General features: G+C 32.5%; 2 protein-coding genes across 3 annotated transcripts in view; one reads left to right on the top strand and one right to left on the bottom strand.

The window, feature by feature from the left end:
• The window catches only part of LOC126892049 (bifunctional 3'-phosphoadenosine 5'-phosphosulfate synthase-like), a 50941-nt gene that overhangs the window by 12039 nt on the left and 12752 nt on the right, over positions 1 to 26150 (bottom strand). For both annotated transcript variants that reach the window (XM_050661481.1, XM_050661480.1), the window contains exon 4: positions 25457 to 25705. In XM_050661481.1, coding sequence (XP_050517438.1) covers positions 25457 to 25705 — 249 coding nt within the window. The remainder of the gene's footprint in view (positions 1 to 25456; positions 25706 to 26150) is intronic.
• Positions 1443 to 21042, top strand: LOC126892050 (uncharacterized). The gene is made up of 4 exons (XM_050661482.1): positions 1443 to 1763; positions 8178 to 8351; positions 12295 to 12747; positions 20082 to 21042. Exons 1-4 carry the CDS (start codon positions 1494 to 1496, stop codon positions 21039 to 21041), a joined length of 1857 nt encoding a protein of 618 aa, XP_050517439.1. The 5' UTR covers positions 1443 to 1493; the 3' UTR covers position 21042.

Here is a 26150-nt window from a genome sequence, read left to right as displayed (position 1 = left end):
TGTGCACTTTTTAGATGGGCAAAAAGTATTGAATTAGCGACCGTCATTGCTTCGACGACATAATGTTTTGTGAAAAAAATAATTTTTTAAGTGAAAACTTCTTTACAGACGTTGTGCACTTTTTAAATGGGGAAAAAGTATAGAGTTTGCGACCGTCATCACTTTGCCGAACTTAATTTCGTACGTATAAATATTATGTGTATGTATACATAAATAGCATAGAACGTACGCAACGAGTATAAATATATGTATAGCACTTTTTTTGAAGTTATACTTCTTTACGATCGAGGGTGAAATTTTATACTTGCCTGTCGCATGCGCAGACAGACAGTATGTAGTTCGTTGCTAATCTTTCAAATTATGTATGTATCAGCGCAAATAAGTCATTAAAAGAATATATTACTGTTTTTAGTAAATGTATTATTTATTATAATTTTTAATAATATTAAGTATATTTTTACTTTAAATTTTAAAGTATTTTTATACCTCACTTATTATATTAAATTTGTCAGTATCTATGAAAAATCTTGTAAGCTGTCAAAGCAAAGGAAGTTTAGCTCGGTGGTAGCGCGTTCGACCGCAGATCGAGAGGTCCCTGGTTCAATTCTGTGTGTTATGTAACTTTTTTTTATTTTTAATATTGTTTTAGTAAAAATTTTTGGAAAGTAGTAAGTAAAAATTAGTTTAATCTTTAAATCCAAATAACCTGTTGAAAGTATATTTATTTCGTTGAAATCATATAATATAAGTATAACTTCTTACGTGCGTACAAAGTACACACACATTCTTTTTTTTTTTGGATGGGGAAAAACATTGAGCTCGTAATTTATATAGGTACTATAAGAAGTTTTCACTTTTGTCGACACTCCCATGAGTGCTTTAATGTTTTTCCCCCGGCTAAGCATTAAAGTCATCTAATGTAAAAACAGCATCGTGTTTTTGGATTATATCGCATACTTCCTGTAGTTTTCCAGAGAATCTTTCAACTTCTTCTTCATCAGCCTTTTCCGGCTGTGCATATCCCTTAGCCATTGTCATGTTTGCAGTTTATCTTTGAGTCTTATGCTCCAAATTCTGTCTGATATTGGTGTAAATGCGATAATGGATTTTTGCAGTCTATTGGTTATTATAAACACTACTCCTCTTTTACCTTTTCTGATTTTGATTCCCGAATAATATAGTGAGAATTGCCCATTAAAGTAAATAGTTTTGATTTGGATGGTATACATTTATTTTTTCCTCATATATTTTTTAGCAATTGAAAACGCACTAAATATTTTTCATTTCATAATTTATAAGCTCTTATTAATTTGAAATCTTTTTCGCCTCAAATACTGCAAAAAAATGCCTTAAAAAAAGATTAAGCTGATTGGTCTACTGTTACGATTTAAAAAACGAGCTTTGTTTTAAAAAATGTCAAGATTGTGACATCTGACAAACGTCTCAGTTATCAAAATATTTAAAATGCCAAATATTTGTAAAATTTTTGTGTCATGCCAAATAATGTCTGTATTTGTGGTAAATCTCATAGAGAAAAACCTATCGTCATCACTGTCACCGCCTGCCAGAACAGACATATTACCAGAGTCGCCCCAGCAATTTTATCAACAGTTAGCACAGAGCAAGAACTATCACCATACGACAAAGCCCTAATAACGATAGCAAATTCAACCCCAAAACTATCAGAACCCTCTAAAAGTAAAATTATTTCGGCCCATACTTTGCCTAGTGAAAAACTTTTAGATACAATAAGTACTGAGCTTGTGAGTATATTTTGTGAGAATTTATACAAGAATTTTATCGCGTTTTCTTCTTCACTGGGTTTACAACTCTGGGTTAGTCTTCACCGCATCTACTATAACCCTCCATTTCCTACGACCTTGAGCTTCCATTTTAGTCTAGTAAAATAAGATTACACTACATGTAAATCAAAATGTAAATTCGTACAGGTACAAATTTTATATCAAAGTTTAGGTGAGTACCAAAGATATTTTCAAGAAAGTATCCAAATCATAAATATAAGGGGATCATTGTTTAAATAATTAAAAAGGGGTCATTTTTGCACAATATTTATTTTTTAACTGCTGAGGTAATTTGAATTTTAATAAAGGTCTTTAGGTTTTTTTCTACAAATCTGAAGTACAAATCTTTCACCTAAGACTTACTAAATTAAATTTGACCCCCCATTTATTTAAATAATTATATATAAAATTTAAAAATCAATTTTACAAAAAATATTTTTTGCCTTTTAAATAAGCACTATAAATTATTTTATTTAATACCAGAAGTTGCGCTATTTTACCAGTATTAAGCAAAAAAATTGGTTAAAAAATATTTAATAATTTATGAGATATTCAATTTGTTTATCAAATGTTACTATATTTTCAATTGCAAAAATGCGGTTGTTACCACTAGATTATAAACCTGTTGAAAATCTCATTACTTTTATTTTTATGTATGTTTTCGTTAAATGTGTCGATAAATTCAAATTTTGTTTGAAAATTGTTCTAATCGAAAATTGTTCTAATTTGTTTATAATTTGTTTTTTTAATAACGTCGCTGGGATTAAACATTTTGAAATGGTGTTCCTATAATCAGGTTCCTGGGAATTTTTCACTAAATAACAAATTTTTTTGTCGTTTTTCTTCTTCTTTTTTGTTCCTTATATAGTAAAAGATTTAGTTTTGCTTATAGAGGGGGTTTCATTAAGAATGTCCAATCTCTGAGTAGTCGATTCTAGACCTCAAAATATTAAGATTTAACCAGAATCACTTAAATAAAATATGGCTCCTTATTAAGTTACAGGGTGTTTTGCTTAAAAATTATTTTGGCTGAGTATTTTAAAACTATTTGACGTATCCTTTTCGTACTTGGTAGAAAGTGTAGGTTCAACTTACGAAATTATGTTAAATACAGGTTTCCGGCTATTACCAGAGGCGTACGACAGGGGAAAGCAAATGGGTGACCCTTCCCAAATTCTACGTCACTGGCGAAATTGCTATTTTAGCGCAATTTTTATATTCCCCAATACTCTCTATTTAAATAACTCACTCTTCACTCGTAACGATAAAGTCATTAGTTTTCGAGATATTTGCAGTTAAACATGTAACGGCACAGTTATTTTGATTAATGATTTGTGCCGCTTAATTTTTAATTTCAAATATCTCAAAAACTAATGTTTTTTTTGTTAAGACTGAAGAGTACTTTATTCATTCTTAATGATAAAATCATTAGTTTTCGAGATATTTGAAACTAAAAATTAAGCGGCACAATACATTAATCAAAATAACTAAATAACTGTGCCGTTACATGTTTAACTTCAAATATCTCGAAAACTAATGACTTTATCGTTACGAATAAAGAGGATGTTATTTACATAGAGAGTATTGGAGAATCTAAAAATTGTGCTAAAATGGCAATTTCACCAGTGACGTAGAATTTGGGAAGGGTCAACCATTTACTGTCCCCTATCGTACGCCTCTGGTAATACCCGGAAACTTGTATTTAACATAATTTTATAGGGTGTATAATAGTACTTACACTGTTTACCAAGTATGAAAAGGATACGTCAAATAGTTTTAAAATACTGAGCAAAATTTTTTTTTATTTTTAAATAAAACACCTTGTAACTTAATAAGGAGCCATATTTTATTTAAGCGATTTTGGTTAAATCTTAATATTTTGAGGTCTAGAATCTAAAACTCAGAGATTGGATATTATTAATGAAACATCTATAGCAAGACTATATTATCTTTTACTAAAAGGAAAAACAAGAAGAAGAAAAAACAAAAAAAAATTGTTAATTATTGAAAAATTCCCAGGAACCCGATTATGGGAACAGCTTTTCAAAATGTTTAATCCCCGCGACGTTATTAAAAAAAAAACAAATTATAAACAAATTAGAGCAATTTTCAAATGCCATTTTAGAGGGGAGTTAGATTGAAATTTGAATTTATCAATACATTTTTCGAAAACATACATAAAAATAAAAGTAATGAAGTTTTACACAGATTTATATTTTTTTGGTAACAACCGCGTTTTTGCAATTGAAAATATAGTAACATTTAATAAACAAATTAAATATCTCATAAATTATTAAATATTTTTTAACCAATGTTTTTTGCCTAATACTGGCAACATAGCGCAAATTCTCCTATTAAATAAAATAATTTATAGTGCTTATTTAAAACGCAAATAATATTTTTTTGCAAATTTGATTTTTAAATTTTATATATAATTATTTAAATAAATGGGGGGCCAAATTTAACAAATTTAATTTAGTAAGACTTACGTAATAGCTATTTGTATAACAAGGGAGGAAAGTGCTACTTTTCCTCCCGAGAATGAAGTTTACTGCCCGACGCGTAGCGGAGGGCAGTAATCATTCAATGGAGGAAAAGGCACTTTACTCCCATGTTATACATATGGTTTTTCCACCTTCCTCAAATAACAGGTCATTTTTTCATTTTTACTTAATTTATTTATATAACTAACCAACAAAATTTATTAGAACTAAAACTAACAAGTACGTACAATATAACTGTTAACTGTCAAATATAAGTCAAATTAATAATGTAAACATTGTTAAATCAAAATAACAATTTACTGTTTTTTACCATTCTGCAAAATACAGAGTGTTTTATAAATAAACGTTAAAATGTATAGAAACTTACGTAATAGAAAATATATATTGTACAGGGCGTCAATAAGTTACATTTCATGAATGAAATACCATGACGTCACTTTTACTTTTCCTCCCTAGGGAGGAAAAATATTTTCCTCCCTAGGGAGGAAAAGTACAACTTTGCTCCCTACAATCAGGTCCGGAAAAGTATACTTTCGGTAGAGGTAGGTGGAAAAAGATTTATCCTTCAGCTTTGTAGAAAAGAAATCCTAAAGACCTTCATTAAAATGTAAGTTACCTCAACAGTTAAAAAAGTAAATATTGTGCAAAAAGGACCCCTTTTTAATTATTTATCATCCCCTCATATGATTTGGATACTTTTTTTTAATATTTTGTATTCACCTAAACTTTGGTATAAAATTTATTCCAAACCGTATAGAATTACATTTTGATTTTTTTTTATTGTATTAGGCTATTTAGCATTGTTTTATCCCAATCCTAGATAAATCAGCTTCTACATCATCCTTCCATGTTTTTCTGATGATCAGGTCTTCTACCGTCTGGTCTCTCAAAAAACACTGTCTTTAATATTCTCTCTTCGTCTGATCTTACCACATAACCTTCCATCTTATCCGGTTACCTTGTATATGTTTGACGATGTATTCAGTATCATAGAGTAGAGATCAGTTCAGCACTGCAGCGCCTTCTCCACTCTCCTGTCAATTCATCGCTGGGGGGACCAAATATCATTCTGAGAAGCATCCTTCTAAAATAGTCCAGAGTATTAAGGATTTTCTCGGGACACTCAAAGATCCAGGTAGCTGACTACTTTTTTAGTTACTGTAGATCTATAGGAAGAAAACCTACCTGTTTCCTGCCTAGATTTCAAGTCCGTTTTTTAATTATTAACAATTTAGTGCAAATATCGCGATTTTTTCGATTTTTTGCACTCCATTCAAAAGCTAAATAGTTGACATAAAATTACAAAATTCAGTTTTTTAGAACATTGAAAAATCTTCACAATTGACCATTCCAGGTCACGTGACTTTCGACACCGTTACTGAGGGGCAAAAATTGTGTTTTTGGTGTTATTTTTGCGATTTTCCCGCTTTATTATAAAAAATCTGTGGTTTTAACTACAAAAATTTCAAATATTGGATATAGAACACCCTCGTAGGGGATGCAAAAAACCCGCTATAATCAGAAAATCAGTTTTCTTGGCCCATATCGTCGTTCTGTTTACAGTGTATTGTGATTATAGAGATTTAAAACATTTCGGTCTTTAAATGCGGCTGGTATTATAAAAAAAAACTTACTTTATCTCTTTTACCTTTACTGGAACACTTTCAAACTGAACAAAACGCTGGTATTTTAATCATATTCTTAAATTAAACAATGGTTTTCTACACTTAACCTAGTTTGTTTACAATATTTTGCCCATCAGTCGCTGTCAAATGACGTCACCCTGGAATGGTCTATTCCGATTTTTGAAAGTTAAAAAGTTAATTTGTTGCTACGCAAACTGCAAGCAAAATAAATGAAAATCGTTATTTGTTAATAACAGTTACTAAAACTACCTTGGAACTTTAGTGTTTCACCCAAAGTTGGATAATGACGTACTTAACAAACCTTCAAAATTTGAGACCGATCCATTAATTAGTTTAAGAGTTATTCTATTTGTTCATCCCAGAGACCTTTATTTTGCAATAAGATAAGACAGAAAATAATGAAGACAAGGCAATTCTGAGTATGCCAAATGAAAGTAGAAGAGTGATAGTATCAAAATGTATTGAAAAAAGATAAAAAAATAATTATTATAGTCAAAAATCCTAATGCCAAATTTTTGAAATTTTGTAGTTTATAAACATTTAGAATAACTTTAAAAATATTGTCCGTAGAAACAATCTTTTTATATATTCGAAAAGATAGTATTTCAACACGAATTTTCAAATAAAAAAATTTAGCCTGGGTTCATTTGGGACAAAGTTAGCCCTGTTTTTTTTTATTCACAGCTAATTTGTTTATAATAATTAAGGAATCTCATTAATGCCATTTTAAAGAATAGGATTTGTATTTTTTCCTAAAAAATTTGCACAAACATTGTAGGTACATGGATTTTGGGAAAAAATTATTTTTTCAAAAATTGTTTAAACAAATTAGACTGTTTATTAATTAATAAATGTCTAGAAAAATTGCATATTTTAAAGCACAGAAAAATTACATACAAATTAAAAAATAACGATCAAAATGTATTCAGTACTATAGAAATGATATTGTCCGTAAAAAAAGGATTTTTTCTTTTAAATTTTAAAGTTAAAGGATTTTAAAGTTATTCTAAATGTTTATAAACTACAAAATTTCACAAATTTGGCATTAGGATTTTTGACTATATTAGATAATTTTTTTTTCTTTTTTTTTTTAGTACATTTTGATAGCAGTTTTCTACTTTCATTTGGCTTACGCAGAATTACCCTATCTTCATTATCTTCTGTCTTATGTTATTTCAAAATAAAGATCTCAAATTTTGAGGGTTTGTTAAGTACCCCAATATCCAACTTTGGGTGAAACACTAAAGTTCTAAGGTAGTTTTAGTAACTGCTATTAACAAATAACGATTTTCACGTTTTTGCAGTTTACGTAGCAGTAAATTAACTTTTTAACTTTCAAAAATCGGCATTTTGAAGGTTTTTAATGTTCTAAAAAATTAAATTTTGTAATGTTATGTCAACTATTTAGCTCTTGAATGGGGTGCAAAAAATCGAAAAAATCGCGATTTTTACACTAAATTGTTAATAATTAAAAAACGGACGCGAACTCTAGGCAAGAAACAGGAAGGTTTTCTTCCTGTAGGTCTACAATAACTAAAAAAGTAGTCAGGTACCTGGATCTTTGAGGGTCCCGAACATGGTCTATTTCTAGCTTATTACCCTGGAGTAAAAACCATTAGCTTATTATTTCTCACTGATAATGTAGATTCCATGTTTCACTTCCGTATTTAATAACTGCTCTAACTAATGCTCTATTGCCCGCAGCTATCCTTGCTGAGACCTCTTTTGTTACGTGGTTGTCATCTGTGATTACCACCTTCAGATATTTAAACTCTTTTACTACTTTGAAGTTCTTCTTCTTCTTATATTAGGCCTGTTGCCCTGTTTTTAACTTATTGTGAGCTTGTATTCGTAGCTGTGATGTTTTAAATAAATTTCACGCATATTTATATTCTTGTTAACATGACAACTAAAGATTTTTTTTTTAATTTATTATCTTGAACATTCATAATTATTATCATTTTGTTGGGCTAATTTTTCTCCTTAAGCAATCTTAGCACATTTTCCGATCTTACGCAATCGAAGGCTTTAATTAGATCTATAAATCACATAAATTCAGGTTTATTATATTCCAGTGCTTTCTCAGCAATTTGTCTGGCTATGAACATGGCGTCTATTGTGGACCTATTTTTCCTAAAATCTTGTTGACTACTTCCGAAACTACTTTGAAGTTGTGGTAATTAATAATTATGTATTTACCAATGGTGATTAAATATAATTTGTAGGAATCCGTATTTTTATCAACACTTGACAGCAGACCAGAATTACCATGCAATAAATGCCTAAAATCGATAGCAACTTCAACTCCAAAACTGTCAAAATCCCCTAAAAGCCAAATTTCTGCCCATAATTTGCCTAGAGATATAGTCGTAGATAAAACTGATACAAGTACTGATATTGTGAGTATATTTTTTGAATCAATATAAAAATTTCATATACAATATATATTCACCGTTTTTTAGGCGTCAACGCCCTTCGGTAGGGATCTATGGAGGAGTATCACCAAGCCGCAGGCCCTTATCCCTTGCCGTACTGCTCCTCCATAGGCCGATCAGACACCAGTTTATTCCAGACCAAGTCGTAGATTCTATTGAATTTTATACTACCGACGTTGGCCTTATTTTTCAAATGACCGGGCTGAGGCTCGAACCTCGATCGTACATATATCCGCTAGATTTGTCGATCGAGTGTGCCTCAGCCCACTGAGCCATCTGACCGACTAAAAATTTCATTACGTGATTAAACCCAACAGTAACTAAATAGAATTTGTAGGAAACAGATCGTTTTCTTCTACTTTATAAGTGATCTCGATGTAATAAATATTTTGTTTTAAGTATTACGTATACAGGGTGATTGATTAGTAGGGTAAAGCTCAATAGCTCCGCTATAGTAATAGATACCAATAAAAGTTAATAACAAAAATTTTAGCCACCTTTAAGCTTCACATTACAAAATAAGTTAGAATGTTACAGGGTGTTCGATAACACAGTGGCAGACCTAACTATTGTTTTTTTAAAAGGAACACCCTATATTTTATTTTATATTCGAAATTCTGTTAACTTCTCCATCACAAAAATATAAAGGTTTGTAATGTTATACAGGGTATTTACAAAGTTATAACAAATTTTGTATGAAAATCGTAACAAGTTCAACTCCCTGTATAAATAAAAATAAGCAGAACAGCAATGGTTTATTAGTGCCATATTTTTTATTTATTGTCAAAATTTATAAAAATGGTTGATATTGCTAATTTTCTTTATATCAAATACAGGGTGAGTCAAAACGCAAGTACATTATTTTCTCAGTAATGTTAAATAGGACACCCTGTATTTTATATCATTATTGAAAGGTAACATTAACGTACTTTAATTTTTATATAACATTCCCTATGCCCAAATTTATTAGTTTTCGAGATATTTTCATTTTTCACAGCAAATTATTTTAGGTGTTTAAATTTATCTAAATTTTAAGTAAGCCATGACTGAATAATTGGCAATTGAAGATTACCGATTATCAATCCGGTAATCATTGTAACACTGTATCAAATAGAGAAATAAAAATAATTTATTAGTAATATATTTTACAAACAAAAACACAACCACTACATGCAACATTTTTGAAACAATTAAAAACTATCTTTTTATGTAAATGCAACAAATAAACAAAGAAAATTAGTAATAAATTTTACAAAAAAACACATAAACACAAAATACAATATTTTGTGAAGACAATTAAACACTACTTTTGTATGTAGATGTAACAATGTAACAAATAAAGAACGAAACATAATTTATCAGTAATACATTTTGCAAAAAAAAAACATGTTTGAAAAAATTAGAAGCTACTTTTAATAAAATATTTTTAATATTTAATTACATAAGGTGTTCAAAATTATCGCCTAATACATTTATGTACGCCTAAAAACGATCATTGAATGAGCTACTTTTACTCTACGGAGCATTTGTAAATTAACACATCGAAATACACTTTGTATTCTATTTTTCATCTCATCCCTTGTTGTTGGAGATATTTTATAAACTTCATTATTAACGCAACCCCAAAAAAATCAGTCCAGTTTATTAAATTCTGGTGATTTGGGTGGCCAGGCTACTGGTCCATTGAAAAATGAAAATATCTTGAAAACTAATAAATTTAGACACATAGGGAATGTTATCTAAAAATTAAAGTACGGTAATGGTACTTTTCAATAGTGATATAAAATACAGGGTGTTCCATTTAAAATTACTGAGAAAATAATGTACTTGCGTTTTGACTCACCCTGTATTTGATATAAAGAAAATTAGCAATATCGACCATTCTTGAAAATTTTGACAATACGTTAAAAAATATGGCATTAATAAACCATTTTTTTTTGCTTATTTTTATTTATACAGGGAGTTGTTACAATAAAGGAGTTGGGACTTGTTACGATTTTCATATAAAATTGGTTATAACTTTGTAAATACCGTGTATAACACAACAAACCTTTATATTTTTGTGATGGAGAAATTAACAGGATTTCGAATTTTAAATAAAATATAGGGTATTCCATTTAAAAAAACAAAAGTTTGGACTGCCACTGTGTTATCGAACACCCTGTAACATTCTAACTAATTTTGTAATGTGAAGCTCAAAGGTGGCTAAAATTTTTGTTATTAACTTTTATTGCTATATATTACTAGAGCGAAGCTATTGAGCTTTACCCTACTAATCAATCACCCTGTATATGGGATTGAGCCACAATTATTGGTGTAAAGAAAATTACATTTTTAATTAATTAATGGTTGACGTTTCGATCTCCACTTCAGAAATCGTTCTCAAAAAGATTATTCTAAAAATTCTGATTTTTTATACTAATCGACAGATGAAAGAAACAGGTTTCAATTTTGTTGATGTTAGGGCGTAACCGCCAATTCTTAAAGTACGTACTTAGTGTGGTTAAATCTTCGTTTAGAGCTCGATCTCCTGCTTCTTGACTTGTATCTTGGAAGCCAATGGCTAGGTCGTCAGCATTATCCTAAAAATTCTGAATTTTTGTAATAATCGACAAGTGAAAGAGACAGGTTTCCATTTTGCTTGTGTTAGGGCGTAAGCGCCAGTAATTAAAGTAGGTGCTTAGTGTAGCTAGATCTTCATTTACAGCTGGTTCTCCTGCTTCTTTATTTGTATCTTGGAAGCCAATGGTCAGGTCGTCAGCATAAGCGAACTTTCTCGATTTTGTTTCAATTAAGTCTGCCGTATTAAGGTTAAAAATAGTAATAGAGCTAGCAGAGATCCTTGAAGTAAGCCAGCTGATCAGTTTTCTAACGTTACTCCGTGCATAATTCATACCTGAAACCTTTTGTTAGATAGTAGATTGTTTATTAACTGACAAGTTTTGAGGAAGGGTGTGATTTTAATCAACTTATAAATAAAGCCCTCCCTATCCCTACACAGTGTTATAGGCAGCCGTGAGGTCTATGAATGTTACGGCAGATTTTTCACGCCTTTCAAAGCCAACTTCGATAAATGTAATTAGGGAGAGCACTTGGTCACAGTATCTAGCTTCGTTCTTTTCTAAAACGGGCTTGATCAATTTGTAGAGCGAACTCAATTAGGTACTTAATCTTTTTTATAAGAGATCCTTATTAAACGTAAAATCGAAGGAAAAAGGGATAGATAGATAGATAGGTAGACGTCAAATATCCTGGCTGGAAAACATTCGCGACTGGACCGGATTAAACACTCAGACGCTTTTAAGAAAAGCAGAAGATAGAGGCGAATTTGTAATGGTTATATCCAAACTTCATTAGGGCAGATGGGGCTAAAAAAGAAGATAAGAGTCGTTCCAGTAATCTATAACAATAACTGAGTACGACAATAGGCCGATAACTTTCAGGCAGCTTGTTGTTATTGCCAGTCCTCTGGATTGCCATAGTTTTTGTTCTATTGAATTCTGGAGGTAGCACAGCTGTAAAAATAACGTCGCTAAAGAATTTCTTGAGCAACTGCTATATTTTTGTACCACTGTGGACTAAAAATTCAGAATACATTCCATCGAAACCAACTGCTTTTCCTGATTTGCTTTGGTTAATTGCAAATGAAAAGGCACGTAAATATTCTATTTTTACAAGAGAATTTGCTTTAAGTTTTTTAAGAGCTCTTCTTAATGCTGATGTACGAGTTTTCTCAGATGAAGCTTGAGAGTTTTCAATTATTCTGTTGGCTATCTTTTTTTGGCAGGCTTTAGGATTTGACCATGTAGCCATCTTATTTGGCTCAATCTGATGATTACAGCATGTCTCGTGGTATATTTATATATATATATGAATAAAAATCTTACATTAATTGAACCATAAATAGTTTTCAGATGAATCCACAATTAAGAACGAATCTAAAACTGCTTCAATTCCAGAAGAAAAATGCAAAAATGTTTCAGTTAACGCTCCTTCTACTGCTGCTTTGCAGCTTCCCCACTTAATCCCAAGATACCATGGACCTGGTTGTGCTTTAGAAGTTTGTGTTTTAGAAAAACATGACTTTAGTTGCAAATACAAGAAACTGGAGAACGAAAATGAAACTCGCAATGTATTGGATGATAAAGTAGGAAGTTATGATGTTATTGGTAGAATCAAGTACAAAACCTGTACCAAAGAAACAAAAGAGAAAGAGGTTCCTAGCAAACAGTGTAACTGTTGTCCAGCTGATGATATACCGCCAGAATGTCTTGGTCTGCCAAAAAATGATCAGACAGTCATGTTTGCTTTTACTAACAAAGTGCGTAGCTCTAACTTCAATTGGTTTGAGTATAGAGAGGTATGTATATGTATAGTCCATCTAGAAAGTATCCGGGAAAAAGAAAGCAAAATTATAATTTTACGGTATTTATTTCTATCACTTGAAATATTAAATTTCAACAAATAAGTCATCTCATTTACTTATATAACCTCCATTTAAATCTAAACACTTAACTAAACTTCCAGGTACACCCGAAACTAGGTCAAGGCCATAATTTTCGGTAATGGTGTTCCAGGCCTGTAAAACTGACCGAATCAAACCTTCTTTATCTCATGGCGCTGCTTGTTCCACTTCAATCTTCATCAATCCCCATATGTTTTTAATGGGGCTAAGATCTGGAGATGCTGCTGGCCACGGAATTGTTGCCAATTCGTGTTCTTGCATCCAAGCTTGAGTATAAGCAGAAGTATGGCATCTTGCATTATCTTGCTGAAAACGCCACCTCTCTGGTTATAAAACATGAGCCGTTTCAAGAAGAAAACCATTTAGGATGTCACAATATTTCGCACTATCAACAGTACCATTAACTATACAGAGAGGTGTAGCACCACGCTGAGATATTGCTCTCCAAACCATTATTTTAGTGGGAAATTTGGAAATTTGAACGCTAACATTTTCTCTTACTTACTTTCCGTGTCCGGAACACCAACAACTTTAAATTCTGTATTTCCAATGGTTGGCCACATAGATGGCCCTGTCATTTGCTATAATTAAGTCTTGTTCTGTGCAGGTCTCTCTCATCTCTGTGCATGATAGTAGGTGCCGGCTTGTGTGAACCGCGCCACAGTCACAGGTATCGTCCTCCTGGTATCCCCATTTTTTCAGGTTACTAGCACAACGTGAAACGCCGGTTCTTAGTCTGTTTAGCGCTTTCCAAGTCGGATACGGTAAATTGTGTCCAGCAGCCATTTCCTCCGAGGGAGGAAAATGTGTCGCAGTAGTTGACGCTTGCCATAGGTGTATTCGGCGCGTCTCTGGCGCTTCGGGGATGGATCTTGATGTTTTCAGGAAGCTTTTCCGAGATCTTAGTCTGCTTGGCTGAGTTTGGTGGTCATATAAGGGGTGTCTTCGGTCCGTCTCCTGCTTTTTCCGTTCTACCTCTGACGTGACCTTTCTCCTGATTGGTGGTGGAGCAATTCCAGCAATGGGGTATACCTCTTCGATAGGTGTCGGTTTCAGGCAACCCGATATTATACGGACCGTTTCATTTAGAGCCACGTCGACGTTCTTTGCGTGAGCAGAGTTTGCCCATACTGGTGCTCCAAACTCCGCGGCCGAAAAACATAATGCCAAGGCAGAAGTGCGGAGAGTGTGTGGTTGTGCTCCCCATTTTGTATTAGTTAGCTTGCGGATGATATTATTTCTGGCACTTACTTTCTTCTTAACATCTTGACAGTGGTATCGGTAAGACAGAGTTCTATCCAGACGGACGCCAAGGTATTTTGGCGTCTTGTTGTGTTCCAGCATCTGACCACGCCATTCCACCTCCAGCGACCTTCGGGCATGCTTGTTTCTCAGGTGGAAAGCACATACCTGGGTTTTTGTGGGATTGGGTTTCAGATGGTTTTTATCATAGTATAGAGCTAAGTCTCCCAGGGCATCTGTCAGCTTCACTTCGACTTCATTGAAGGTTCTTCCCTGAGCTGCCACCGCTGTATCATCAGCGTAAATAAATTGCCTTGTTTGTTGGTGTATGGGTTGGTCGTTGGTGTATATGTTGTATAGAAACGGCGCGAGGACACTTCCCTGTGGTAGCCCATTTTTTTGGTCCCTCCACCGACTGTTCTTGGACTGGAGCGTTACGTAGAAGCGTCTATTCTGGAGGAGACATTTCACTAACCTTGTTAGTCGGAAGTCCTTTGTAGTTTCGTAGAGTTTTGCGAGTAGCCGTTGATGGTTAACTGTATCATAGGCGGCAGTTAGGTCTATGAACGCTACTCCTGTTATTTCCTTCCGTTCAAAACCATGTTCAATATGTTGGGTGAGATTAAGAATTTGACTGCAGCAGCACTTTCCGGGTCTGAATCCTGCTTGTTCTGGAATAATTTTAGTCTCCACATATTCTGCGATCCGGTTCAGTATCATTCTTTCAAAGGCCTTGAAAAGGTGGCACAAGAGAGATACAGGTCTAAAACTCTTTGTATCCGCCGGATCCTTCCCTGGTTTTAAGAGGGCTACCACTCTAGCTTTTCTCCAGATTTTGGGGATTTGTAATGTACGGATGCAGCAATTCATCATTTTTACGAGCCACTCTACGGTTTTTAGTCCAAAGTTCTTTATTTGCTCTGTTCGTATGTCGTCCAGGCCAGCCGCTTTATTATCTTTCATTTGATGGATCGCGCCTCTCATCTCCTCTAGACAAAAAGAGGTACCTAGAACATCTCTTTCTTCGTCGATATTCCGTTGAGCTCTCACCTTGTTCTTTCTTGATGTCGTCTTACCGTTCATTAGAAGATGATGGGCTATCTGATCGGGTGTGACTTCTGTCATGTTGACTGCCGGAGCAGCGGGATCGTTGCCAAGATTCCGAATCAGCTTCCAGGCACGTCTGCTGTTTTGTTTCATGTCCAGACTCGTGACCAGCTTGCACCACCTTTCCGTTCTGTTGGCGGATATCGCATGTAACATTTCCTCCCCAGCCTGTATTGTCGCTTCCGAGAAAGGGTCTTCTTCATATAGCTGTTCGTATCTTTTAAGTAGGGGTTTAGATTCTTCATTGAGCCCCGCTATGTACTCAGTTCGACAACCTCTAGGGATAAATTTCCGTGATACTTGCTTTACGATTTCTACAAATTTATCATATGAATCAGGGCAAGGTTCTAGCTGGGAAACTTCTTGATCCAATGTTTCAGAGAATTTTTCCCATTTTGCTTTAGTAAAGTTGAACCTTCTCTTGAAAGGAACAATTTCGTATCTGATTGCCGCGTTGGAAAGACAAATTATTGGTCTGTGCTGTGTCTTTGGGAGAGCGCTTCCAACGATTTTTGTCACCTGGTCTCCAATTCTGTCGCTGACAAATATATTGTCTGGGTTGTAACCTCTGCGCCATCTTCCGCTGTTGAACGACGCAGGCTGCTTTGGATCGTGAATAAGTTTTAGGTTCATGCTTTCAGCCCATTTTTCTAGTTCTTCGCCATTGGAATCTGTTTCGTTGTAACCCCACGCGACACTGTGACAGTTGAAGTCACCCAGTACGAATTTGATTTGCTGTGATTGAAAGTTATTCGGTTCCTCAAAAGCAAAGTCAGCGTTTGGTGGTTTGTACATTGACGTTACTGTACAGGAGTTTATCTCCACTGTGAGGATCTCGATGTCATTTTGATCTGTTAGAGATGTGGATGCTACGTCGATATCTGGTCTGACGAAGACTGCGCTACCATATTGGTCGTGTGGTCTCTCCAGTATGAGCTTCATACCCCGAATCCTTGGTCTGCGGCTTGCAGTACCTCTATGGGTTTCTTGAACCAGTAGAACATCGACACCATGTTCTCTGCACATATTAGACAATAGGTCTTCTTTATCTGCTGATAGTCCTTCAATATTAATTGAGGTCGTCATCAAAAATGGCCTTGATAAAGACCGTTTTGATTTTGATTGCATCTGTGTTGTTGGTGCACCGGTGTTGAAAGGATTAGCCGACATTACTCGTTTCCAGGGGACGCCCGATTGTATTCACAAGTGATCACAATCTACGTGGAGGCTCCTTTCATGTCCCCCATTTTCTCTTGATAGCACTTTTAGATGATTTTCTCTTGATAGCACTTTTAGATGATTTGCACCAAGCTGGAAACAACTTTCGTCAGATATAAAGACATTATTAATATTATCTTCTCGAAAACGTTGACAAAAATCTATTCTTCGTTGCCTTTGCAGAGGTGTCATTGTAGGGATTTTTTTTGGATTCCTTGATATGAAGCCTTGCTTTTTCAGTGACATGCGAACAGTTGCTGGACACACTTTTATTCTTCGTTTATTTCCAAATCTGTTCGCTAATTTTCCAAAACCCTTGGCGCGGATTTTGTCGCTAAAGCCACTAAAGCATTTAAATTGTTTGCGCGAATCTTACGCGGTCTACCCGAAACTGGTCTATGTCTCATATTTATGCCATTTTTTATCCTCTTTATTGTCTCATACACTGCACTTTTTCCGAGTTCAGTCAATTGCACTAACTTTTTAACGTTTCGGACACCGTTTCTATACAAATATTCCACCACTTTTCTTTTTTTTTTACTTGCGACATTATTTCACAAATCTTAAGTCTGTTTACAAACAACAATATTTGACAGATGGTGTTGTCAAGCGATTTTGTCCATAACCTACTATGGGCACAACCTACTTGATGCATTACTTTTGTCTTAAAATGTTACAAAAAGGCAATCTATTAAAATTAGGAAAAATATAAAATTCCGGATACTTTCTAGACGGACTATAGTATATAGTCTATTTTCAACCTCTATGTACAGGTTTCTTTATTTATAAACCTATCATCTATTTTGTGGCTTTCTGTTGCTCTTTCTTCTTCTTCTTTTAGTACCTATTCGTTTCGAATACTGGCGATCATTCTGGCTATAATTATTTTATTGGCTGATTTTTTTTATTAGATAATAACGCTTTTTAACAACTTTTTTTTTATTAAACACTGTTTTGCTTTTTCTTTATGTTCCATCCTTTCCACATCCTTTCAACTATTTTAGTATCTGCAATTTTGTATATGTTTTTCGTTATGTATTTCTTCTATATCTTAATTTTTCCATCTCTCTCTATTACTGACGCTTACTTATTTTGCTCCATTACGATCTGTTGGCATATATACCATACTAGTAACGTCATCTATCTGGGCGTGATGACGTAATCGATGATTTTTTTAAATGAGAATAGGTGTCGTGTGATAGCTCATTTGAAAGATTATTTCATTCTCTATTCAGTAATATGAGCATTAATACAATTATTTATACAGGGTGTCAAAATACATTTTACTGCGGTCAGAAAAAAAGAAAAAAATATTTATTTGAAAAATAAAGATTGCTTTTCGCTTAAATTAAATATTCAAATTGCAGACGCAGGCCTACAATGGCAGGTGGGTGGCCGCTATAAGATTGAATTTAAGCAAAAAACAATATTTATTTGTCAAAAAATTGTCTGACAGCAGTAAAATGTATTTTGATTAAATAATTTACATACATTCTTCTTTTTGTCTCAATTAATTTAATTTAAAAAAAATTTAATCCTCTATAAATAACTATGTTAATATTTATATTAGTGAATAGAGAATAAGTAACCTTTCAAATGAGCTATCACGCATCCCCCACTCTCATTTAAAGAAAATTATTGGTTACGTCACTAGTATGACATACAGGGTGATTGATTAGTAGGGTAAAGCTCAATAGCTCCGCTATAGTAATAGATAGCAATAAAAGTTAAAAACCAAAAATTTTAGCCACCTTTGAGCTTCACATTACAAAATTAGGTAGAATGTTAGAGGGTGTTCGATAACACAGTGGCAGACCTAACTTATGTTTTTTAAATGGAGCATCCTATATTTTATTTTAAATTCGAATTCGTGTTAACTTCTCCATTACAAAAATATAAAAGTTTGTTATGTTATACAGGGTATTTACAAAGTTATGACCAATTTTATATGAAAATCGTAACAAGTTCAACTCCCTGTATACATAAAAATAAGCAAAACAACAATGGCTTATTAATGCCATATTTTTAACGTATTGTCAAAATTTTCAAGAATGGTCGATATTGCTAATTTTCTTTATATCAAATACAGGGTGAGTCAAAACGCAAGTACATTATTTTCTCAGTAATTTTAAAAGGAACACCCTGTATTTTATATCACTATTGAAAAGTACCATTACCGTACTTTAATTTTTAGATAACATTCCCTATGTCTAAATTTATTAGTTTTCGAGATATTTTCATTTTTCAATGGACCAGTAGCGTGGCCACCCAAATCACCAGAATTTAATACACTGGACTGATTTTTTTGGGGTTACGTTAATAATGAAGTTTATAAAATACCTCCAACAACAAGGGATGAGATGAAAAATAGAATACAAAGTGTATTTCAATGTGTTAATTTACAAACGCTCCGTAGAGTAAGTAGCTCATTCAATGATCGTTTTTAGGCGTACATAAATGTGTTAGGAGATAATTTTGAACACCTTATGTAATTAAATTTTAAAAATATTTTATTAAAAGTAGCTTCTAATTTTTTCAAACATGTTTTTTTGCAAAATGTATTACTGATAAATTATGTTTCGTTCTTTATTTGTTACATTGTTACATTTACATAAAAAATATAGTGTATAATTGTCTTCACAAAATATTGTATTTTGTGTTTGTGTGTTTTTTTGTAAAATTTATTACTAACTTTCTTTGTTTATTTGTTGCATTTACATAAATAGATAGTTTTTAATTGTTTCAAAAATGTTGCATATAGTGGTTGTGTTTTTGTTTGTAAAATGTATTACTAATAAATTATTTTTATTTCTTTATTGCTACAGTGTTATATTGATTACTGGATTGATAATCGGTAATCTTCAATTGTCAATTCAGTCATGGCTTACTTAAAATTTAGATAAATTTAAACACCTAAAATAATTTGATCGGAAAAATGAAAATATCTCGAAAACTAATAAATTTGGGCATAGCGAATGTTACATAAAAATTAAAGTACGTTAATGTTACTTTTCAATAATGATATAAAATACAGGGTGTTCCATTTAACATTACTGAGAAAATAATGTACTTGCGTCTTGGCTCACCCTGTATTTGATATAAAGAAAATTAGCAATATCAATCATTCCTAAAAATTTTGACAATAAATAAAAAAGATGGCATTAATAAACCATTGCTGTTGTGCTTATTTTTATTTATACAGGGAGTTGAACTTGTTACGATTTTCATACAAAATTGGTTATAACTTTGTAAATACCCTGTATAACATAACAAACCTTTATATATTTGTGATGGAGAAGTTAGCAGGATTTCGAATATAAAATAAAATATAGGGTGTTCTTTTTAAAAAAACAATAGTTAGGTATGTCACTGTGTTATCGAACATCCTGTAACATTCTAACTAATTTTGTAATGTGAAGCTCAAAGGTGGCTAAAATTTTTGTTATTAACTTTTATTGCTATCTATTACTATGGCGGAGCTATTGAGCTTTACCCTACTAATCAATCACCCTGTATATGCCAAAAAATTATAATTTAAAAATAAAAATCCTGTTTTGGGATTTATTTCCAAAATAGCTCATTCACGAAAAAATGAATTTATTCCAACATTTACGTGCTCACTGTATATCTAAGTATTAAACTAACCCTACGAATTTTTTTAGATGCAATCGAAATTTTCTGAAAAATTTATATCAAATTCAGCAAGCAAATCTAGTTACCTTTTAAGACCCTGTACGAAGAATATTTACAAAGAAAATAAAAGTCAAATAACTTGTCCACTAAAGGAAAAATCTGAGCATTCAAGAATAAATAAGTCTTGTGGGGATTCCGAAGTTGAAAAGTTGTATTTTCATGGAAAATCTTGCAAATCTTGCAAGGAATGTGTGCTTGCAAAGAATATTTCCAAAGAAAATAGAAGCCAAGTGACTTGTCAACGCCAGAACAAACCTAAGTATGCAGAAGTAAATAGCTTTTCTAGAGATTCTGAAGTTGAACAGTTGTATTTTCATAGAAAATGTTGCAAATTTTGCAACAAATTTGTGCTTGCAAAGAATATTTCCAAAGAAAATAAAAGTCAAGTGACTTGTCCACTAAAGGAAAAATCTAGGTATGCAGAAGTAAATAAATTTTCTGGAAATTCCGAAGTGGAGCAGTTGTATTTTCATGGAAAATCTTGTAAATCTTGCAACAAATGTCTACTTGAAAAGAATATTTCCAAAGAAAATAAAAGTCAAGTAACTTGTCCCTTTGCGAACAAATCTAAGTATGCAGAAGTAAATAACTCTCTTGAAAATTCCGAAGTGGAGCAGTCGTATTTTCATGGAAAATCTTGCAAATCTTGCAACAAATATGTGCTTGCAAAGAATATTTCCAAAGAAAATAAAAGCCAAGTGACTTATCCACTAACGAGAAAATTTAAGCATGCAGAAGTAAATAAATTTTCTGGAGGTTCTGAAGTTGAACAGTTGCATTTTCATGGAAAATCTTGCAACAAATGTATACAATGTGATCAAAGTGTTAATCGTAAATGGTACCGTTCTTTGTTTTCTTATCTTCGTAGAATCTGTAAAAAACGTCCAAAGTCTCAAAATAAATTTAAAACAGTCTCTCATTTGAAATAAATTAATTTGCTTAGCTTATTTTAGTTGTAAAGATAAGAGGTCTACTCTACGTCAACCACACCTCGGCACCCGGCGTTATCTAACTGCCCCACAAACTACCTGGGCCCATTAATCCCAAGTACCTGCTGCCCCATCGCCGAGAAAGTTGGGGATTAAGTCTTAATGACCCGAAATTACAAATTTGATTATAGTTGAAAGTAATAATATAAATATTTTCAGTTATTCACTTCAGTTGCAACTATTACGGTATAGTGTCCGGTTTTATCCGTTAATGTTTAACTTTTAAATGGCGAATCCAACGACTATGTTTAGCCAAAGAAGAGAACTTTTATTAATAATTAATGAATATAAATATTCAAAAGCCCATGTCTCCAAAGATGGAAAAGTTAGATGGCGATGCATCAAAAAAGGGTGTCAACAAAAAGTGTACACAAAGGAAGGTGATGAAAATTACGTTATTCTTGAAAAAGCATCGGTGGAGCATAATCATGCTCCAGATATCCACGTTGACCGGCAAATTTTTAGTAATTCTACAAAGAGGAAAGCTGTAGAAGATATATATGTGAAAGACCTTTAAAGATTGTCCACGAGGAATTAAAAAGGAAGGAAAATTTCAGCAATTTAGCGCTGACGACGAAAGATATTTCTTGCGTTCGAAGAAATATCTATGCTGCAAGACGAAAATCCACACTATCATTGCCCAAGTCACAGGAAGAAGTTCTACAAGTTTTAGTGAACTTAAATTTAAAAACAAATACAGGTGAAAACTTTTTATTATCTACGAAAAATAATTCCGCAATTTTTAGTTGTTTCACAAATCTTTACTTTTTGTGTAATGCAGATTCTTTGTATGTAGATGGAACTTTTCAATACTGTTTTAAATATTTTTGTTAGATGTTTATATACATGGCTACAAAAATGTTTTTTATGTTCCTCTAGTATTTTGTTTGTTACCAAATAAATCACAGCAATCGTACAAAAGTACTTTTGATACATTAATAACAATATGTACAGATTTGAATTTAAATTTCAAACCGAAGCGAATAATTTCTGACTTTGAAATAGCAATTCAAAATGCAGCCAAGTTAGTATGGCCCGATATTATTATTTTTTGTTGCAAATTTCATTTAACACAAAATTTGTACCGAAAAATTCAAAATTTAGGATTTTTCCTCGGAATATAAAAATCAAACTGTTCTTGGAAAATATTTAAAATTGTTTTTTGTCATTCCTTATTTAGATTCAAATGATGTTGGTGACTTTTTTCTGATGAACTTTTTAATATTATGCCAGAAGATGACAGAGTTTTGCAATTTTGTTGTTACCTAGTTGATAATTATTTAACGAGAGATTCAACATTTCCACCTTAAATGTGGGCTTCAAATTCATCATCTCTTATATTTACTACAAACGCATGTGAATCATTTCACTCGAAATTTAACAAATTTTTTATAAATCACATCCTGACATATTTAAATTTATATATGTGAAAATTAGAACTGCACATAGATTCGAAAGAAAACTTGATAAAACGGCAAAAATAAAAGTTGATTTTACTGAAAATAGGCTAAATGAATATTACGTTAATCAAAACATTTCTAAATTAGAGTTCATTAAGTCAGTTTGCAATTATTATGCAGCTAACTTTTAGAATCCAAAATATAGTTAAAATATAGTGTTCACTCTTACTTATTTTAATCACTAATCAGACATTAGAATTAAGCATTGTTATTGTTTAACTGTAGTTTTTGTTATTGTATATATGAGTTAATGTACATTTATAAATAAATTTTTTTCGATTATATTGTTATAGTTTCATTATTTAATCATTTAAAATTTTCGCTCGTGCTTTGGGAATTGGGTTAATTTTTGAAAACAATAAAGTAAAATAAAAACTATATATGTTCACAAAAATATTATCTAAGTACCTAGGTAGCGTGGGGCAGTTCGTAGTCGCTTTTAATCCTACTATAAAACTGAACCCATTAAAATCTAGGTAGCGTGGGGGAGTTCGTAGTCGCCCTCGGCACCATAGTAAATTAAGAATGGACCAATAACTAGGAAATATAGACCAGTAAGGATCTGCGAAAAAAACGTCTATTTTTGGATGTGAGAGGTGGCATTCGGATTTTTGCAGATAAAGTTAGGTGACACCTTCAGTAATAATAATTGACTTATGCTCCTTCTCAAATATGCCCGGAACGTTAATAAAAAAATTAAAATTTTTAAAAATTTCGAAAAACATTGATTTTTTCTGCTTTCTTTGCTTATAACTTTAAAACGATTCGTTTTGGAACAAAGTCGTAGAGAAATAAAATAAAGATAATTGAATTTTGTATGATATACGACTGGTAAAAAATGTCTTAAGGTATTACCTTTTCTGCAATATAGCAATAAATACAAAATAAGGGGGCAAAATAAGTCTGTTGTTATTCAATATTTTTTAACCACTTTGGTGGCACTTAGAACCTTAGTAATTCGCTTAGGAAATATGGTATTGCAGTATAAACCTTTAATTTGCAATTTGGTATAAAAACAAATCAATTGTGTTTATTGCATTATTTATAAAATGGTATGTTCTTTGATTTGTATAGTTTTAAAAATTGTAAAGATTATAGTCATATAGATAATACCTAAATCTTTTTTGTTCGATTATATCGCCCTCTATCAACAACTAGAATAAATGTTATAAATGACTATAATCACGGACGTACCTTTTTTTTGTCACTTCCAACTTAATGCGTTAGAAAAAAATCGTTTTTTTTTAAAGTTCAAATTTTTTAAAATCTTTAGAAAAAATTTTTATTTTTCTGGGCGCATGCACACATTGACAGTAAGGTAAAGGAGGGTAAGAGTACGTGGTCGGCTAAAAGTACGCAGATAATTTTTAAAAACTTGGCATCACCGCAGGAATTTCGTGATATCACGTTTTAGTATGCTTTCAACTGGAGAAGAACCCGCCATATTGTCATCCACCTTGACACTCTATCTTTGGATTTTACAAGGTAAATTGTTCTTTTTCACCTTCGGAATGTAATATATTTACTCTAAAACGTAAGAGTTTAAGGTTACTTAACAGTGGTAGGCATATTTTGTAGTAATATTAAGGCAAAGACCATACGATTAGCTATCTAATGAGTGGAGTTAAAGAGAAGAGTCTGTTTAATACAGGCACGTAGCGGCCATTCTTTGAATCATGTCACATGTGTCTAAAAGTACGCAGTCTAAAGATTTCAAGGATGGAAAAACGAATCAAAAGGAAAAATATGAAAGATAGTGACAAAGAAACCAAAAAGAAAGCTTCAAACGTCAAAACTAAACTAACTTTTGATATTGAGCAACCCAAACCCTCTACCAGCTCAAACCGAGAATCAGAAGAGACTGTTAAGTGTCCAGGATGTGGACAGTCGTTTAATGACAATTGGATTCAATGTGGAATATGTGCAGAATGGTGGCATGAGGCCTGTTTAGCGTATGAAGGAAGCGGACCTTTCGATTGCGATCATTGTAAAACTCTTAACTAGTGCGTACTTTCACCCTAACTCATTCGTACTTTTAGCCTCCCTGGAGCTCAAGAGTAAGCAAATGACACTTTTCCAAAATATTTTTTACAGGGATGTCTTTTTGTTTAAACATAATAAAATATGATTTTATTGTTACGTAATAAATAAAGATCGATATTCAACAAATATGGTATTGTTATGTCTTTCTTCCCCCAAGTTACAACAACCCAAAATAAACTAAGTGCGTACTCTTACCCTCCTTTACCCTACGGTATTAGTCGCTACATTTTTTAAGTTATGTAGCGCAAATAAGGTGTGCGTGAAAAGAATATATTATTAGTGTTTTTAGTAAATATATTTATTATAATTTTTTTGTCTGTGGATTTGTCTTTCTCGTAATAACTATTATTGAAAATATTTATTTTCAATTAATCTATCTGTCACCGTGATTGTAATTATGTCCGAGAAATGATCGTATTTATACCCAACGGTGGTAGCTCATCGGTAGAGCATTCGCCTACGGATCGAGAGGTCACCCGTTGAAAGCCGGACAAAGCAATATTTTTTATCTTTTTTTAAATTTTTGGTGTTCTTTTAGTTCTTTCTAAAATTAGTTTAATATTTAATTACAATACAAAAAAACTGTTTAAAGTAGATATATTGATTTCGTTGAAATCATAATATCAAGTTAGATTATATTATATTATAATAGGAGTATAACTTCTTACGTGCGTACAAAGTACACACACATTCTTTGAAAACGGACGACGATACACAAATTTTTCACTAAGGAAACCCCAATTATTATTCAGTTTTTTAACTTTCCTAGAGACGGTGTTACTTTTTTCTGAAACACCCTGTATAATTTTTAGACATTGTTAGTGTTTATATTTTTATTAAATTCATACTAACTTGCAAAAATTCATCCTCTTTCATAAAACCTTTAAGAGGATAAGCCCAACCTTCACTTAAAACCTGCAGCCACTGCAGATCTACTACCCCTATATCCAATCGTGGTAAGTTTTTTGCTTCGGCCAAAATTGCTTGTAGCTTATTCTTAGGTACGAACAGTTCTGGAACAGTGACACTTTGAGCTGTTGATATATTCTCGTTTCCGTTGCAATGTAGATGTGAGTCTGGTACCAGTTTAGGTAAAATGCCCTGTAAAAAAAATGTAAATATAGTAGATATCTACTAAACTAAAACATGAAAAAAAAACGTTAAAATTAAAAAAATATTTATACGTGGATACCAGGTTCTGCACCTGAGTACAAAACCTGGTTTTGAATAGAACAGTGCACATAACAGTTTTAAAATTTCCAACTCAAAAATAAGAGATATTTTGTTACAGCACCAATTCAGAAGAAGGAAAAAATGAACAACCCTAAACTTTGATCTTGTGTGATAGATATATAGTTCAGAGAAATAAGTTGTTCAAAGGTCTTTGATCCAGAATCCAGACATGTATCTAAGTTTTTTGAGTTGTATGGACCTAAATACTTAACACCTCTATGGTTGTTTGCAGTGAATTGGACTTGACGGATTTGACGGATATCGTGATAAACCGTTTGTTACCCTTAAAAACACACCCTCTTCAATTTCCTGA

This window comes from Diabrotica virgifera, chromosome 9 (assembly GCF_917563875.1).
Source record: "Diabrotica virgifera virgifera chromosome 9, PGI_DIABVI_V3a".
NCBI lineage: Eukaryota > Metazoa > Arthropoda > Insecta > Coleoptera > Chrysomelidae > Diabrotica > Diabrotica virgifera.
This window is presented reverse-complemented; position numbering and strand designations above follow the sequence as displayed.

What these genes read in the sequence shown, in the direction of transcription:
- LOC126892050 (XM_050661482.1), top strand. Translation starts at nt 1,494, where the DNA reads ATGCCAAATAATGTCTGTATTTGTGGTAAATCTCATAGAGAAAAACCT. An exon ending in ATACAATAAGTACTGAGCTT is followed by an intron (nt 1,764 to 8,177) that starts GTGAGTATATTT and finishes TATAATTTGTAG; the next exon opens with GAATCCGTATTTTTATCAAC. An exon ending in CTGATACAAGTACTGATATT is followed by an intron (nt 8,352 to 12,294) that starts GTGAGTATATTT and finishes AACCATAAATAG; the next exon opens with TTTTCAGATGAATCCACAAT.